We start from the raw sequence: 17,121 nt of genomic DNA, 5'->3' as shown, positions 1-17,121 counted from the left end.
TTTATTCACGTCACTTTCCTGCTTAAAAATCTCTCCTTGACTCCCCACTGGCTCTAACATTGCCCACAAAGCCCTTCCTGATCTAGCCCGTCACCATCTTTCAGCTTCATCCTCCACCATTTCTCTGTAGGAACCTTCAGCTCTAGCCATACTGCATTACTTAGTCTATTACCCAAGTATAGGACACTCTCTGCAGTCACTATGCCTTCTCTGTATAGGGCCCCCTTCTATTCTTTGACTGGCTCACTCCTGTAATGCACAGCTCAGATGTCATCTTTTCCAGAAAGACTACATTTCCAGAAAGGCTTCTGTTCTCTCCCTTAGTCTTGGTCAGTTACCCTTCATGTGTGTTCCCTGATGGCCTTAGGTCAGTTTGCTATATGCCCCCTTTTGGCAGTCAGTAAAGTCAATCTCAATCATGAATTGTAATCCTAATTCCCCCTGGGTCCTGCTCCTTGGTTGTGCAAATCTTAGAGCCCAAGTACCCAAGAAGAACACTGCACTTGAGCCCACACTGGCCATCACATCTGTGCTTCCTAAGTTGACTCAGTCCTTTGAAGGTAGGAGGTTCCACAGTTTCTGAAACAAGGATGGGCACAGGGACTTTTACCATCGTGCTCAAGGCAGGCTATTCAGCAGTCAGTTGCTGTGGCCTTCAGAGGGTTCCCACTAGGGAGACATGTCTGCATGGGAATGTAGCACAGATGTCTGCCAGAAGCTCCCACTCTTTCCCTAAGTGGTGAAATCAGGGATTGAGATAGGGTATGTCTGAATCTAAGTCTTGTCTTTCCCCCTACTACATCATAATGCCTATCCTTGAACTTGTGTTGAACAAAAATGCTGAGGTCTTCTTTATCTGAACTGCTGGCCAGCAGTTTTACTTTATGTCACTGCTATTCGCAACCTCAACACAGTGGTTCCTGTTATTTCTGTTCAATTTCATCTTGTTGATTTTGGTACTAGTTCCAATATTCAGTGAGTTAGCTATGTCGTACAGCCTGTGGAATTCACTGCTTTCATAAACATGATACTTACAGTCTTATCCATGGTGAAAAAATGTTGAACACAAATCCTGTCTACTCTCCCTTTCTGGGGCACATATGCTGCCCTGAGCTGTGACATGCCTCTCTGCCTTTGTGTGTGTGTGTGATCATGGTTATGTCCCCTGCCGAGTAAGTGTTCTGGCTTTGTTCTTTTAAATCAGTTCTCTATCCGTATTTTCTCCTGGAGGTGAATTATATGCCAGTGGGGTACTCAACCAGAAGCATGACTGCCAGGGTGGTGCTAGTTCTAGGTGGAGTGAGGGGAAGACTGTCCCAAAGTTGCTTGTGATAGAGAATAGTCTTCAGAAGATTTGCCCAAACAGCCACAACTCGGCCGTGTATTGAGCATGGAAGAATTCCTTCCTGATGAGAGTCCTGTAGATGTGTACAGCACATGGATCAGGCTATGGGAGCTGTCAACATGTGATGACCATGGTGACAAGCAAGTGATCAGGGACAGATGGCCAGGCTGACACTGGGGGTCTATATACAGAGCTACAGGACAAGCACAAGCAATGGGAGACCCCAGTCAGGTTGAGGGTTGCCAGAGTTAGCAAGTAAAAATATAGAATGCCCAACTAAATTTAAAACTCAAGTTTGCTTTTCCTTTTTAGGATAACTTTGTCCTATGCAATATGTGGCACATACTTGTACTAAAAGTCTATTAGCTGTTTATGTAAAATTCAAATTTAATTGGGCATCCTGTATCTTATTTGTCAAGCCTAATCCAGATAGAACTGGAAAGTAATGTGGAATTAGGTCCCTCCATCTTTAAAATAGGATAACAATGGACGCATAACAGGAGTCTTCTAAGAATTGACATGAAATGCCTAGCACAGAGGAAGTCCACAATAAATTTAAGTGCCCTTTCTAATTCCACACAACCTTTCCTTTCTTACTGAAAGTATAGCATTAAACAATTTGATTAGGTTGTTATCGTAAATATCATATAAGCCCTAAGAATGAACAAACTCTTTGAGGGAGAGAAATTTTAAGAATCTGCTGGTGCCAAAGGGTGAGTATTGGGAAATACTCATGATTTAAGAAAAGGCAAGGAAGCCACCTGGGGACTGTTATGGTTAATTTTATGTGTCAACTTGAATGGCCCATGAGTCCCCAGATATTTGGCTAATCATTAGTTCTGGGTGTGTTTTGTGAGGATGTTTCTGGATGAGATTAACTTTTGAATTAGTGCACTGAGTAAAGCAGAAGGCCCTCCCCAGCGTGGGAGGATATCATCCAAGCCACTGATATCCTCCCCAGCGTGGGTGGATATCATCCAAGCCACTGAAGGCCTGAGTAGAATAAAAGGGTAAGCAAGAAAGAATTCTCTCTATACTTGACTGCCTTTGAGCTGAGACATCTGTCTCCTGTCTTCGACTCGGATTGGCACTGGAACTTACACCACTGCCTTTCCTGGTTCTCAGACCCTGGACTCACACTGTAACTACCCCTTCTGGCTCTCTTGGGTCTCCAGCTTACTAGCTGCAGATCTTGGACTTCTCAGCCTCCATAATTGTGGGAGCAAATTCCTTAGTGTGTGTGTAAATGTTTGTGTATCCTATTGTTTCTTTAGACTAATAGGAAAATGGAGAGGGCAGAGAATCAGGGGTGGAGAGTCAGGGAAAAACCAGGATAATGTGGCATCTTGAAAGCATGAGAATAGAGAATTTCCATCAAAAAGCCTAGTGTTTGTGACTTTCTTTCTTTCTCTCTGTGCTTAACTGTTTCATAATATTTTACTTTGTTTTGATCTGAATTTCCAAAAATTATTTGGCCACATAATTATTTTTCCTATGAAATATATTTTTAAAAATATTTTAAGTGACACATAAAGATATTGGCCTGTATGTCCCTGGGACCCAATTCTTGAACGTCAGACTCTAACCATCATAGTTCAGACCCATATGAAACGTATTATATCCAAAACAGCTTTTTGATTTATAATGGCATTTGGAAGACATAGTAGAATGCTTTTTAGGATACTGTCTTCTAGAGAGCATATGTCTCCTTTGAGAATAAATTTAAATTAGGGAGAAACAGAAGAAAGATATGTGAAAAACATTAAATTCTTATTTTTCTTAAGATTCTATATACATGAGAAAACACTCATAAAATTTTCAGAATATCTACCATTTCATACATCAGAAATACTGCATTAAAAACAAAAACAAGCCAAAGGAATCTGGAGGAAGAAGAATGGAAATGGAGGAATCAACCTTCCTGACTTTAGGCTATTCTACAAACAATATCGTACAGGCACAAAAACAGAAATACAGACCAAGGGAACAAGATAGAAAGCCCAGAGGTAAACCAAGGCACCTGTGGGCATGCTATCTTTGACAAAGGAGGCAAGAATATAAAACAGGGAAAAGATAGTCTCTTCAATAAGTGGTACTGGGAAAACTGGACAGCTACCTGTAAAAGAATGAAATTAGAACACTTCTTAATACCATACACAAAGATAAACTCAAAATGAATTAAAGACCTAAATATAAGACCAGAAACTATGAAACTCTTACAGGAAAACATAAGCAGAACACTCTGACATAAATTATAGCAAGATGCTCTATGATCCACCTCTTAGAGTAATGGAAATAAAAACAAAAATAAACAAGTGGGAGCTAATTAAATTTAAAATTTTTTGCACAGCAAAGGAAACTATAAACAAGGTAAAAAGATAATCCTCAGAATAGGAGAAAATCATAGCAAATAAAACAGCTGACAAAGGATTAATCTCCAAAATATTACAAGCAGCTCATGCAATTCTACACCAGAAAAACAAACAACCCAATGAAAAAGTGGGAAGAAAGAACTAAATTGACATTTCTCCCAAGAAGACATACAGATGGCTAATAAACACATGAAAATATGCTCAACATTGCTCATTATTCAGTTCAGTCACCCAGTCGTGTCTGACTCTTTGCGACCCCATGGACTGCAGCACGCCAGGCCTCCCTGTCCATCACCAACTCCCAGAGTTTACCCAAACTCATGACCGTTGAGTTGGTGATGCCATCCAACCATCTTATTCTCTGTCATCCCCTTCTCCTCATGCCTTCAATCTTTCCCAGCATCAGGGTCTTTTCAAACGAGTCAGCTGTTCACATCAGGTGGCCAAAGTATTGGAGTTTCAGCTTCAACATCAGTCCTTCCAATGAACACCCAGGACTGATCTCCTTTAGGATAGACTGGTTGGATCTCTTTGCAGTCCAAGGGACTCTCAAGAGTCTTCTCCAACACCACAGTTCAAAAGCATCAATTCTTCAGTGCTCAGCTTTCTTTATAGTCCAACTCTCACATCCATACATGACTACTGGAAAAACCATAGCTTTGACTAGACGGACCTTTGTTGGCAAAGTAATATCCCTGCTTTTTAATATGCTGTCTAGGTTGGTCACAACTTTCCTTCCAAGGAGTAAGCATCTTTTAATTTCATGGCTGCAGTCACCATCTGCAGTGATTTTGGAGCCCAAAAAAATAGTCTGCCACTGTTTCCACTGTTTGCTCATTATTAGAGAAATGCAAATCAAAACTATAAAGAAGCATCATCTCACACTGGTCAGAATGGCCATCATTAAAAAATCTGCAAACAATAAATGCTGGAGAGAGTATGGAGAAAACAGAATCCTCTTGTACTGTTGGTGGGAATGTAAATTGATACAGTCACTATGGAAGACCATATGGAGATTCCTTAAAAAACTAGGAATAAAACTACCATAATACTCAACAATCCTGCTACTGGGCATACACCCTGAGAAAACCATAATTGAAAACTACACGTGTACCCCAGTGTTCATTGCAGAGCTATTTACAATAGCCAGGACATAGAAGCAACCTAGATGTCCATCAACAGATGAAAGTATAAAGAAGCTATAAAGAAGTACATATATACAATGGAATATTACTCAGCCATATAAAGAAACACATTTGAGTCAGTGCTATTGAGGTGGATGAACCTAGAACCTATTATACAGAGTGAAGTCAGAAAGAGAAAAGTACATATTGTATGTTAAAGCTTATATATGGAATCTATAAAGATGGCACTGATGAACATATCTGTGTAGCAGCAATGGAGACGCAGACATAGAGAACAGACTTGTGGACACAGTGGGGAAAAGAGAGGGTGGGACGAATGGACAGAGTAGCATGGAAACTATACACTACCATATGTAAAACAGATAGCCAGTGGGAATTTGCAGTATGACTCAGGGAACTCAAACCAGGGCTCTGTGACAATCTAGAGGGGTAGGATGGGGTAGGAGGGAAGTGGGAGAGAGGCTCAAGAGGGAGGGGACATATGTATACCTATGGCTGACACATGTTGGTGTATGGTAGAAACCAATACAATATTGTAAAGCAATTATCCTTCAACTAAAAAAAAAAAACAACACAAAAATAACTTCTCTAGAATGTTCTACTTTGAGTAAGCAGAACAAGATATTTCCTAAGAACAGTCCAGGTGTTGAAATAATACTTGATTTTTTTTTAAAGATTAAGCATCAATAGAACATGAAAGCAGATTAACTGTTTTATTCTTGGGAGTTCTATTTCTAACAGAATATAAATTTTCCACTACGTGTTTGGAGGTGACAGTGTTGTTATATTTTTTGACATTCAGTGTTGTGCTAAAAGGAAAGGTTAGTTTAAACAATGAACAGAAAACTCTTGACCTTGTGCTGGTAAAATTTTCATTTTGATTTTGGATGAGGAGAATGGCTTTATTAAACAACTGCAGTTTACTTTTGAACAATTTTTTTATTCAAGTAAATGGGTGTTTGCAGAATTTTTATACAAATGTCTCTTAGGAGAATTTATCAGCAAAATTATGAAAGTCATTGCATACTGTCAAGAAATTTATGATTAGAAAGTGTCCAGTAACTATGAGCCTTTGGAAAAATGCTCAAAATAGAATTTATATGGTGAGGATTAAATTTTATGCTGAAAGGTGTTTTGTGACTCATTCTATTCTAGGCAGGGTGGCAGTCGGGTGAGAACAATCTATCATTCTAGAATGGGGAAAAGTTTCTGTGGAAATTGTGTAAGGAAATGAATCTTAAATGTAGAAAATCAGAGTATGAATCTGAGATCCGAATAATTGTGTGTTATGGATTGAATGTGCCTCCACCAAATTCATGTGTTGAAGAATGAACTCCCAGTGAGATGATATTGTATTATGAGGTGGGATCTTGGGGAGATTATTAGGTGTAGATGAGGTCATGTGGGTAGAGTGCCCATAATAGCATTATTGCCCTGAGAAAAAGAGGAAGAAAAACCAGAGCTTCCTCTCTGCCATGTAGGACACAGCAAGAAGGCAGATGCCTACAAGCCACGAAAAGAGCCCTTACCAAGAACCAAATCTGCCAGTGCTTTGATCTTGGACTTCCCAATCTCCAGAAATGTGACTCAGTCTATGGTATTTTGTTACAGTAGTCTGAGCTGACTGAAATAGTGTATAACCTACAGCATGTAATCTAATCTCTCTGGTATTCAGTTTCCTGATTTGTATAATGGGGATAAAGTTGATGTGATCTATAAGTGTACATGCCTACTAATACTAAATGTGACTAAACCAATACTAAACAATCCCACTGGTACACAATCAATGGTGGAATGGACCCAAGACTTTTACTCTGACATATAAAAACACTTATGTCTAATGATGACCTGAATTACTAGTCAATCTTTAAATACATTCACATTCTAACAATCCTATTTTTAATCTCTGGGAATTGTGAAAACTGGCCTTTTTGAGACAAGGCAGTATTGCCAAAAAATATCTTTGGGGAATTTTCATTTCTTGTCCCTAAATTTGGTTCTATTTGTTCTGATGAAATGAGTATTTCTGGACACAGGTTGCCCTTAGGACAGGGGTGACAAAAAAAAATAAACAGGGTTAAGAATTTGGCTGGGCCCATCATGGGAGAGATGGGGATGGGGATGATTTATAGCAAGGGTGGCCAACTGTGGCCTAAGGGACAAAACTGCCCTCCACCACCTTTTCTGTATGAACTTCTAACTAAGAGTAGTTTTCACATTTTCAAATGTAAAAAAAGACAATTTATCTCTTGGTGAATTGTTGTTCAATGAGTTGAAGACATCTCTTCTTGGCCCACAAAGTCAAAATATATACTCTTTTGCCCCTTTTTAGAAAATGTTTGTTGATGCATGATCTAGCAATAACTACAGTTTAGTGAGTAAGATCCAGGAAATCAAATAAGTGGTAAAAGCGTCCTGGAGCTAAAGGCATTTGCTCCCTACTTTGATGATCTATCGGACAGTGGACTGGCAAGATGCTTCCTGCTCAATAGTCAATCTCTCTGCTCTTTCTTGCTGACAGAAGTTTGATTTGGTTCAAGAGTCCACTCTCCATGAGCTTCAGGGGAGGATTTTCCCACTCCAAGCCTCATCTCTTATCTACTTGTGTACTGAAAACCATGATTTCCCATTAATACTCAATTCCAATCTAACAGCAGAGAGCTCATTCTAGTTTTCTTCCTTTCCACACTCACAACTATACCTTCTCATAGAGGGAGAAACCTGGATCCCAATTTTCTAGGCTTTTAACTTACTCGGTTTATCCACCTCTTCCCCATATGTACCAATCTCTAATTGTCATAGCCATGTTTCCTGTGCAAGCACCACCCTCCTTACACTCCTCTGGTTCTGATACTCCACACAGGCCAGTCCTTCACCTCATGAATGGATGTGATTCTCACATCTCTAAGGTCCATCTCCACCCTACCCCTCAGTATGACCACCTGACTTTCTTCCCCTAGAGTCCCACTCCTTGACTAGACCCCTTTCCTGTGCACTTGGGCTCTAAGCCCTGTGCTGGACCAGCCTCATGCTGCTGGTGCCTCACCTCCCACACCATGCCCTCCTCTTCCAGTCCCGACCCCTCACCCCTGTCTCACTTGAGGTGCCCACCTCTCCCACTGAAGGTCCAATGCTCCAATGCCTTTCACAGGCACGTTTTTCTCATTCCTGCATTTTATTTTTTTATTTTTTATTTGTATAAGCCTCAAGAAATACATATATCTCAACCTGATAGTCATCCTTCTTCAGCTTTACCAAGCAACTTGAACATGTAGTCCTTGCAGAATGACTTGGCCAGTGTATACATAACAGCATTTTGATTCCGTATATATACATTAGAATACAGTATTTATCTTTCTGTTTCTGACTCATTTCACTCTGTATAATAGGTTCTAGGTTCATCCACCTCATTAGAACTGACTCAAATGCGTTCTTTTTTATGGCTGAGTAATATTCCATTGTGTATATGTATCACAACTTCTTTACCCATTTATCTGTCAATGGACATCTAGGCTGCTTCCACATTCTAGCTATTGTAAATAGTGCTGCAATGAACAATGGGATACATGTGTCTGTTTCAATTTTGGTTTCCTCAGGGTATATGCCTAGGAGTGGGATTGCTGGGTCATATGGCAGTTTTATCCCTAGATTTTAAAGGAATCTCCATACCGCCTTCCATGGTGGCTGTATCAATTTACATTCCCACCAACAGCACACACCCACACTCTCTAGCATTTACTGTTTGTAGACTTTTTGATGATGGCCATTCTGACCAGTGTGAGGTGATAGCTCATTGTAGTTTTGATCTGCATTTCTCTAATAATGAGCGATGTTAAGCATCTTTTCATGTGTTTGTTAGCCATCTGTATGTCTTCTTTGGAGAAATGTCTGTTTAGGTTTTCCCCCCACTTTTTGATTGGGTTATTTGTTTTTCTGGCATTGAGTTGTATGAGCTGCTTGTATATTTTGGAAAGTAATCCTTGGTCAGTTGTTTCATTTGCTGTTATGTTCTCCCATTCTGAGGGTTGTCATTTCACCTTGCTTATAGTTTCCTTTGCTGTGCAAAAGCTTTTAAGTTTAATCAGGTCCCACTTGTTTACTTTTGTTTTTATTTCCATTACTCTAGGAGGTGGGACATAGAGGATCTTGCTTTGATTTATGTCATCAAATGTTCTGCCTATGTTTTCCTCTAAGAGTTTTATAGTTTCTGGTATTACATTTAGGTCTTTCATCCATTTTGAATTTATCTTTGTGTATGAAAGTGTTCCAATTTAATTCTTTTACAGGTAGCTGTCCAGTTTTCCCAGCACCATATATTGAAGAGGCTGTTTTTGCCCCATTGTATATTCTTGCCTGCTAGGACCATTGGCATTTTGATAGAGACTGTATTGAATTTGTAGAGCACTTTGGGTAGTACTGCTATCTTAAGTACTTTTCTTGTTAGTATTATCAATTCCTTGGATATTTGATAGAACACTCTTTGAATCTGCAGGGTTTGTGTGTGTGTGTGTGTTTATTCATAGGCAGATTTCAAATTCTGGTTAAATTTCTTTTATTGTTATTATGTCCTCCAATCTATTAACATGGGATACTTTTCCATTAATTTAGGTCTTAAATGTCTTTCAATAATGCTTTGTTGCTTGCAGTGTACTAGTCTTTCACCTTAGTTACATTCATTCCTAGATATTTTTGTCAAAATGAGGTTTTTAAAATAAAATATTTTAGGCATGCACAAAAAATATATAATGAATGTAATCACCACTCAGCTTAAGAAATAAGATTTAACAAATACAGTTAAAGCCTCTCTGGATTTTTTTTCCCTCCCACAGATGTAACTGGCTTCTTAAATTTAGTATTGATCATTTCCTTACATATCCTTCCCTGATAGCTCAGTTGGTAAAGAATCTGTCTGCAATGCAGGAGACCCTAGTTAAATTCCTGGGTCAAGAAGATCCACTGGAGGAGGGATAGGCTACCCACTCCAGTATTCTTGGGCTTCCCTGGTGGCTCAGCTGGTAAAGAACCCGCCTGCAATGTGGGAGACCTGAGTTTGATCCCTGAATTGGGAAGATACCCTGTAGAAGGGAAAGGCTACCCACTCCAGTATTCTGGCCTGGAGAATTCTATGGACTGTATAGTCCATGGGGTTGTAAAGAGTCAGACATGACTGAGCGACTTTCACTTTCTTTTTTTTCCCACTTCTTTTTTAAAAAATTAATTTATTTTAATTGGAGGCTAATTACTTCACAATATTGTGGTGGTTTTTGCCATATATTGACATGAATCAGTCATGGGTGTACACGTGTCCCTCAGTCTGGAACCTCCCTCTGTCCTCCCTCATCCCTCCTCATTCCATCCCTCTGGATTGTCCAGGGCACCAGCTTTGAGTGCCCTGCTTCATGCATCGAATTTGGGTTGGTCATCTATTTCACATATGGTAACATACATATTTCAATACTATTCTCTCAAATCATCTCACACTTGCCGTCTCTCAGAGTCCAAAAGTCTGTTTTTTATATCTGTGTCTCTTTTGCTGTCTCGTATATAGGGTCATCATTACCATCTTTCTAAATTTCATATATATGCATTGATATACTGTATTGGTGTTTTTCTTTCTGACTTACTTCACTCTATATAACAGGCTCCAGTTTCATCCACCTCACCTGATTCTAATGCATTTTTAATAGCTGAGTAATATTCCACTGTGTATATGTACCACAACTTTCTTATCCATTCATCTGCCAATGGACATCTAGGTTGCTTCCATGTTCTAGCTATTGTAAACAGTGCTGTGATGAACATTGGGGTACATGTGTCTCTTTCAATTCTGGTTTCCTCCGTGTGCATGCCCAGCAGTGGGATTGCTAGGTTGTATGGCAGTTCTATCTCCAGTTTTTAAAGGAATCTCCACACTGTTCTCCATACTGGCTGTACTAGATTGCGTTCCCACCAATAGTGTAAGAGGGTTCCCTTTTCTCTGCACCCTCTCCAGCATTTATTGTTTGTAGACATTTTGATAGTAGCCATTCTGACTGGCGTGAGATGGTACCTCACTGTGGTTTTGATTTGTATTTCTTTGATAATGAGTGACGTTGAGCATCTTTTCATGTGCTTGTTAGCTATCTGTAAGTCTTCTTTGGAGAAACGTCTGTGTAGTTCTTTGGCCCATTTTTTGATTGGATTGTTTATTTTTCTGGTATTGAGCTGCAGGAGCTGCTTGTATATTTTTGAGATTAATTCTTTGTCAGTTGCTTTGTTTGCTATTATTTTCTCACATTCTGAAGGCTGTCTTTTCACCTTGCTTATAGTTTCTTTTGTTGTGCAAAAGCTTTTAAGTTTAATTAGGTCTCATTTGTTTATTTTTTATTTAATTTCCATTACTCTGGGAGGTGTGTCATAGAGGATCTTGATATGATTTATGTCAGAGAGAGTTCTGCCTATGTTTTCCTCTAAGAGTTTTATAGTTTCTCGTCTTACATTTAGATCTTTAATCCATTTTATTTTTGTGTATGGTGTTAGAAAGTGTTTTAGCTGCATTCTTTTGCAAGTGGCTGACCAATTTTCCCAGCATCACTTGTTAAAGAGACTGTCTTTTCTCCATTGTATATTTTTGCCACCTTTGTCAAAGATAAGGTGTCTATAGGTGCGTGGATTTATCTCTGGGCTTTCTATTCTGTTTCATTGACCTCGATTTCTGTCTTTGTGCCAGTACCATATTGTCTTGATGACTGTAGCTTTGTAGTATAGTCGGAAGTCAGGCAGGATGATTCCTCCAGTTCCATTCTTCTTTCTCAAGATTGCTTTGGCTATTCAAGGCTTTTTGCATTTCTATACAAATTGTGAACTTATTTGTTCTAGTTCTGTGAAAAATACCATTGGTAGCTTGATAGGGATTGCATTGAATCTATAGATTGCTTTGGTTCGTATACTCATTTTCACTATATTGATTCTTCTGATCAATGAACACGGTATATTTCTCCATCTATGTTTGTAATCTTTGATTTCTTTCATCAGTGTTTTATAGTTTTCTATATATAGGTCTTTTTTTTTTTTTTTAGGTAAATTTATTCCTAAGTATTTTATTCTTCTTGTTGCAATGGTGAATGGGATTGTTTCCTTAATTTCTCTGTTTTCTCATTGTTAGTGTATAGGAATGCAAGGGATTTCTGTGTATTAATGTTATATCCTGCCACCTTACTATATTAATTAGCTCTAGTAATTTTCTGGTGGTGTCCTTAGGGTTTTCTATGTAGAGGATCATGTCATCTGCAAACAGTGAGAGTTTTACTCCTTTTCCAATCTAGATTCCTTTTCTTTCTTTTTCTTCTCTGATTGCTGTGACTAAAACTTCCAAAACTATGTTGAATAGTAGTGGTGAGAGTGGGCACCCTTGTTGTGTTCCTGACTTTAGGGGAAATTCACTTTCACCTTCATTTCCTTACATAGTATGATAGGCAGAATAATAATTGCTCCCCCACCCCAACCCCATACCCCACCAAAGCCTCAGAACCTGTGAATACAAGGCAAGAGTCTTAGGAGATGTGAGTGAGTTAAAGATCTTGAGATGGAGAGATTATCCTTGCTTATCTGGGTGGATCCAATGTAGTAACAAGGTCCTTGTAAATAAAAGAGGGAGTTAGTTAATGAAAGTTGTTCAGTTGTGTCAGACTCTTTGTGATCCCATGGACTATACAGTCCATGGAATTCTCCAGGCCAGAATACTGGAGTGGGTAGCCTTTCCCTTCTGCAGGGGATCTTCCCAACCCAGGGACTGAACTCAGGTCTCCCACATTGCAGGTGGATTCTTTACCAGTTGAGCCACAAGGGAAGCCCAGGAATACTAGAGTGGGTAGCCTATCCCTTCTCCAGCACATCTTCCTGCCCCAGGGATCGAACCAGGGTCTCTTGCATTGCAGGTGGATTCTTTACCAACTGACCTATCAGGGAGGCAGGGCTTAAATACATCTCTCCAAGGGCCAGATAAGAATCAGTATCACTGATTTTTATGACATAGAGATGTTGCCAAGGTCCTGGGACCCATATCTCTTTGAATTTAAATTAGTAAGGATCTTCCTGACATCTTGGGAGCTTGACCTAGGAAAGTAGGCTGGATTATACCCATTTGACATTCTTGGGGAGAAAAGAAAACTTTTATCATCCTTTCGGATCAGAGAATTAACTAGACAGATAGCTACAGATCTAATCTCCATAGTTCACAGGAAAGTAAAGTGTTTATAGAGGAGGTAAAGATAAAACATTACCTTTACGTCATACAGATTTCTGTGTCTCCGGAGACTAGAGTTTTTTGCAGGAGCACTGAGGAATCCAGGAAAGATTATTTCCTCAGAATGTTTTATCAACAATTGAGAGTTCTGATATAACCTTTCATCATGATTGTGGATTTGTCAATTTCTCATTGTATCCTTGTGGCTATGTTTTCAGATGCTTACACATTTAGAATTGTTATATATCCTTAGTAGATTGTTAGAATTACTTTAATTATAATGTAGTGACCTTCTTTGTCAGATAAACTTTAAAAATCCACCTAAAGTACAATGCTGAACAAGATGAACACAACTGAAAGGAGATTTTTGATAGCTATATTAATATCAGAAGGTAAAACTTAAAAGCAAAAACATTATTAGGGGTAATCTTTGTCTTCCCACTGGTGAATTTTGTTAAATTTATTATTACTAGATATACTTAGATTCAGTTTTTCATTTCATTTTATACTACTTGTTTTTTTATGTGCTTCCTTGTTTTGCCCTTTTCTGCCTTTATTTGTTGAATTTAAAAAGCTATTCCCTCCCCCCATTTTTATATTTTAGAAGATATCCATTCTATTTCTTCTATTTCAATGGTTTCACTTAAATATTTTTAACATGTACATTTACCTTAATAAAGCTTAAAGTAAATGAATATCTAAACTTTCTTCCTGAATAATTACCAGAATTTAGAACATTTTAACTCTGATTACTCTCTCCAGTCTTAGAATATTGGTATTTTCTAGTGGTTTTGCCCCTTGCTTTTTATACCCCTCACATTAGTCATCATCATTATATGCTTTTATAAGGTTATTGGGTTTACTCCTATGCTTATTAGTTTCTTTGCCTCTCATTACTATTTCATCTCACTCCTTTCTTCTTACATAAACATCATTTACAAGTTCTTTTGTGATGGGTCCATTGAAGGCAAACTTTCTCAATGTTCGTCATAGGGTGTCTACTTAATACTCATCCTTGAGTTGTAATTTACTTACATGTGGTACCTGAGATTGATAAGTACTTTCTGCTGACTTTTGCTTTCTGAGACTGCTAAGTGACATTCTTTTGTAGATAATCTGTCTCTGGTTGCACTTAAGGTTTTTCTTTGCTTATGGCCTTTTGTAATTTCACTACAAAGCCATGGGATAAGTATCCTGTTTGGGATTTCTTGTGCTTCTTATATCTGATAATTGTTGCTTTTCATCATTCTAAAACATTTTTATTTTTAATATTTTTGAGTTTTGCTTTGATTTCCATTTGTTCTCTTCCTTTCTTCTGGAAATTCTATAAGGGCATATATAGAATGTTGTATAATGTTATCTATAACCTTTTCATGTTATATAATGTGCTCTTAACTTCCTTCATATTTTCCATCTCTTTCTACCTCTGTGCCTTACCCTGTGTAATTTTATCTTACATGATCCAGTTTGCTATTTTTGCATCAGCTGGGTTTCTTCTGCTATGTAACTCATAGTTTAGAAAAAGGGTATAAACATTTAGCTATAATATGAATAAGGTCTGAGAATCTAAAGTGATACATGGTGACTATGGTTGATAACACTGTGTTGTAAAATTGAAATCTGCTAACAGAATAGAACTTAAATGTTCTCATAAAAACAAATTAATTAAAATAAAGATAAATATGTGAGTGTTGGATGTGTTTAACTAGATGGAGGAATCCTTTCACAATGTATACATATATCAACTCACTACAACATACATTTTAAGTATATTCCCAGGAATCCTGTAACTTTAAAAAGAACCCAGTTCATTTCAGCAAACGATTATTGAATGCCTTCATTTAGGGAAATCATTCACTTTCTAGCAGAATGCTATTTTCATTCGGAAAACAAAATAAATCTACCTATCTTCTTTACCATCCTTCTGCAACTATCAATTTGGTCACACTATATCAAAGGCATCATCAAATAAGTTCTAGAACTCTAGACGAAATTTCTATCTTTAGATAAAATGCAAGCACATAAACCCCTGCTACCACAATATATGGACTGTATTACCCTTATTAACACACACACACTCACACAAATGGAAAATGGAAGAGTTAGATCAAAATTCACGTTTTTCAAAATTGTGTATTATTTTTCTTTGTGTTTAGATTTTCTCCTACCTCAGTTTAAGAGATGTGATAATATGTGGTCAAGTTAATCGCTCCTGGTTGTTGATGACACAAATGGGCTCATTGTGGAATGGTGTAAGTAGACACTACCTGAAGCAATGTCTTTATTCTAGTTCTTAAAGGAGAATAGACTGCTATAAGGCCACCTTATAGCAGTAATGGGGACTACCTTCTTCCCTGCTCCACAACATGGGATCACAAAAAGGAGGTACGCTTGTTTAACTTTTGTCCAGGCACAGCCTGAAGGAAAAGATAAAAAATGTTATTTGAAGAGATTTGATAGAAGTATTTTCTAATTTAAATAGTAGAAATAAATTGAATATTATTTTTTGGATTTAAATAAAGCTCTATTATATCTGAGTTAGGCTTAACATTGCCTTACTCAAGGAGCTCCAGAGATAAACTAAGCAAAATGCAAGAAAGGTGCTTACTGTAGAGTCTGGCATGTGGGCAGCACTCAATAAATATTAGCTACTGTTCTTAGTTCAAAAAAACACAACAAAGCAGCACAAAATACGGAGTAAAAGAGAAGAAGAAAAAAACCACTGAGCTTGAAATCAGGCTAAAATAGACAACATGTAAACAAAGCTTGTTTGATAATTCTTGGTGTGTTTGCATGCACATCCACATATATACACTCAGGCATTTTCTAATGTGGACTCCCAGGCTCATGCCTCTTGTATTATTCTTGTCATTGCACTATATTTATACTATTCCCATAAAGTAGAACATGCTTTATTTTTCATTCCAAAGAAACATTGAGTGGTAGGTCTTAGCCAATGATAAAAATAAGCATGTATTATCCTTGATGACCTTTCTTTTCTTTTTCTTGGATGACTGCTTTAATCTTAATAACTGATCATTTATGCCATCAACAAATGTTGGAGTGGCAACATTTTCCTTGTTGCCTATGTCCAGTCAATAGCTGACTTTACCACCCCTCCTTAATTGCTATTGATTAGAGGACTAATGATATCATGTGCTCAGACTGACCTATGAATAGGTGATTGGGGTCATTCTGTAGAAACTTTGACAAAGAACCCAAGAGGAGTTGGCAAGGTACAAGGAATCTAGCTCCATAATCAACTCAGCATCTTTACATCCCATCAGAGCACCATTCCATTCTTGACTATAGTGTTCTACTCTTACCTTATGTAGCAATGATAATTTTTAAAAATGTTCTCGTCTTAATTAACACCTCTTAGCTACCAAATTTAGTATTCTTGTCTTAGACGTAATTTTTAGTTGAAGGCAGGGATTCTTAAACTTGAGAATGCATCAGAATCATTGGAAGGGATTGTTAGATTGCTGGTTGCCACCTCCAGAGTTTCTGACTCAGTACTTTTGAGGAAGGGCTTGAGAATTTGCATTTCCAGTGAGTTCCTGGGTGATGCTGATGCTGCTTGTCTCTGGACCACACTAAGAACCACTGATTTAAAATAATAAATCTCTTACTTATGTGACAGATTAGGGGGTGTCACTTTTTCCTTTGGAAAACCCATAAAGAAGAAATAAACTGAATCCAAATGGTCTGGGAAAGAAGGAATATGTACCATATTAAATCAGGGCAAATCTTACAGAAAACTGGCAGAAAAAGCCAGCACTCCTGCCCAGAGACCTCACTGGGTAAAGATGGAGAAAATATGAGCACATGGCAGTGAAGAGCAAAGCCAGAGTAGGAAGTTAATGTTCAGCAAATTTCTCTTTCCACAATTATCTGTTGCCCTTCATTTGCAATTATGTCTGTGTGTATTTGTGAGTGCTCAAATGTAACACAACTGTAATAAACCTTTTAGCATGAAGAATAACTTTGTTCAGAAAGCAATAAGAAATAGGATGTTCAGTACACTTAACCTTT

At 38.0% G+C, this 17,121-nt stretch overlaps 1 protein-coding gene across 1 annotated transcript in view; it reads left to right on the top strand.

Moving 5' to 3' along the window:
- The window catches only part of FBXL13 (F-box and leucine rich repeat protein 13), a 209,643-nt gene that overhangs the window by 52,194 nt on the left and 140,328 nt on the right, over positions 1 to 17,121 (top strand). The window contains exon 8 of the mRNA XM_043871784.1: positions 15,243 to 15,338. Coding sequence (XP_043727719.1) covers positions 15,243 to 15,338 — 96 coding nt within the window. The remainder of the gene's footprint in view (positions 1 to 15,242; positions 15,339 to 17,121) is intronic.

Source organism: Cervus elaphus, chromosome 18 (genome assembly GCF_910594005.1).
Source record: "Cervus elaphus chromosome 18, mCerEla1.1, whole genome shotgun sequence".
Classification (NCBI taxonomy): Eukaryota; Metazoa; Chordata; class Mammalia; order Artiodactyla; family Cervidae; genus Cervus; species Cervus elaphus.
The sequence above is the reverse complement of the archived record's forward strand: the minus strand, read 5'-3'. Positions and strand labels throughout refer to the sequence as shown.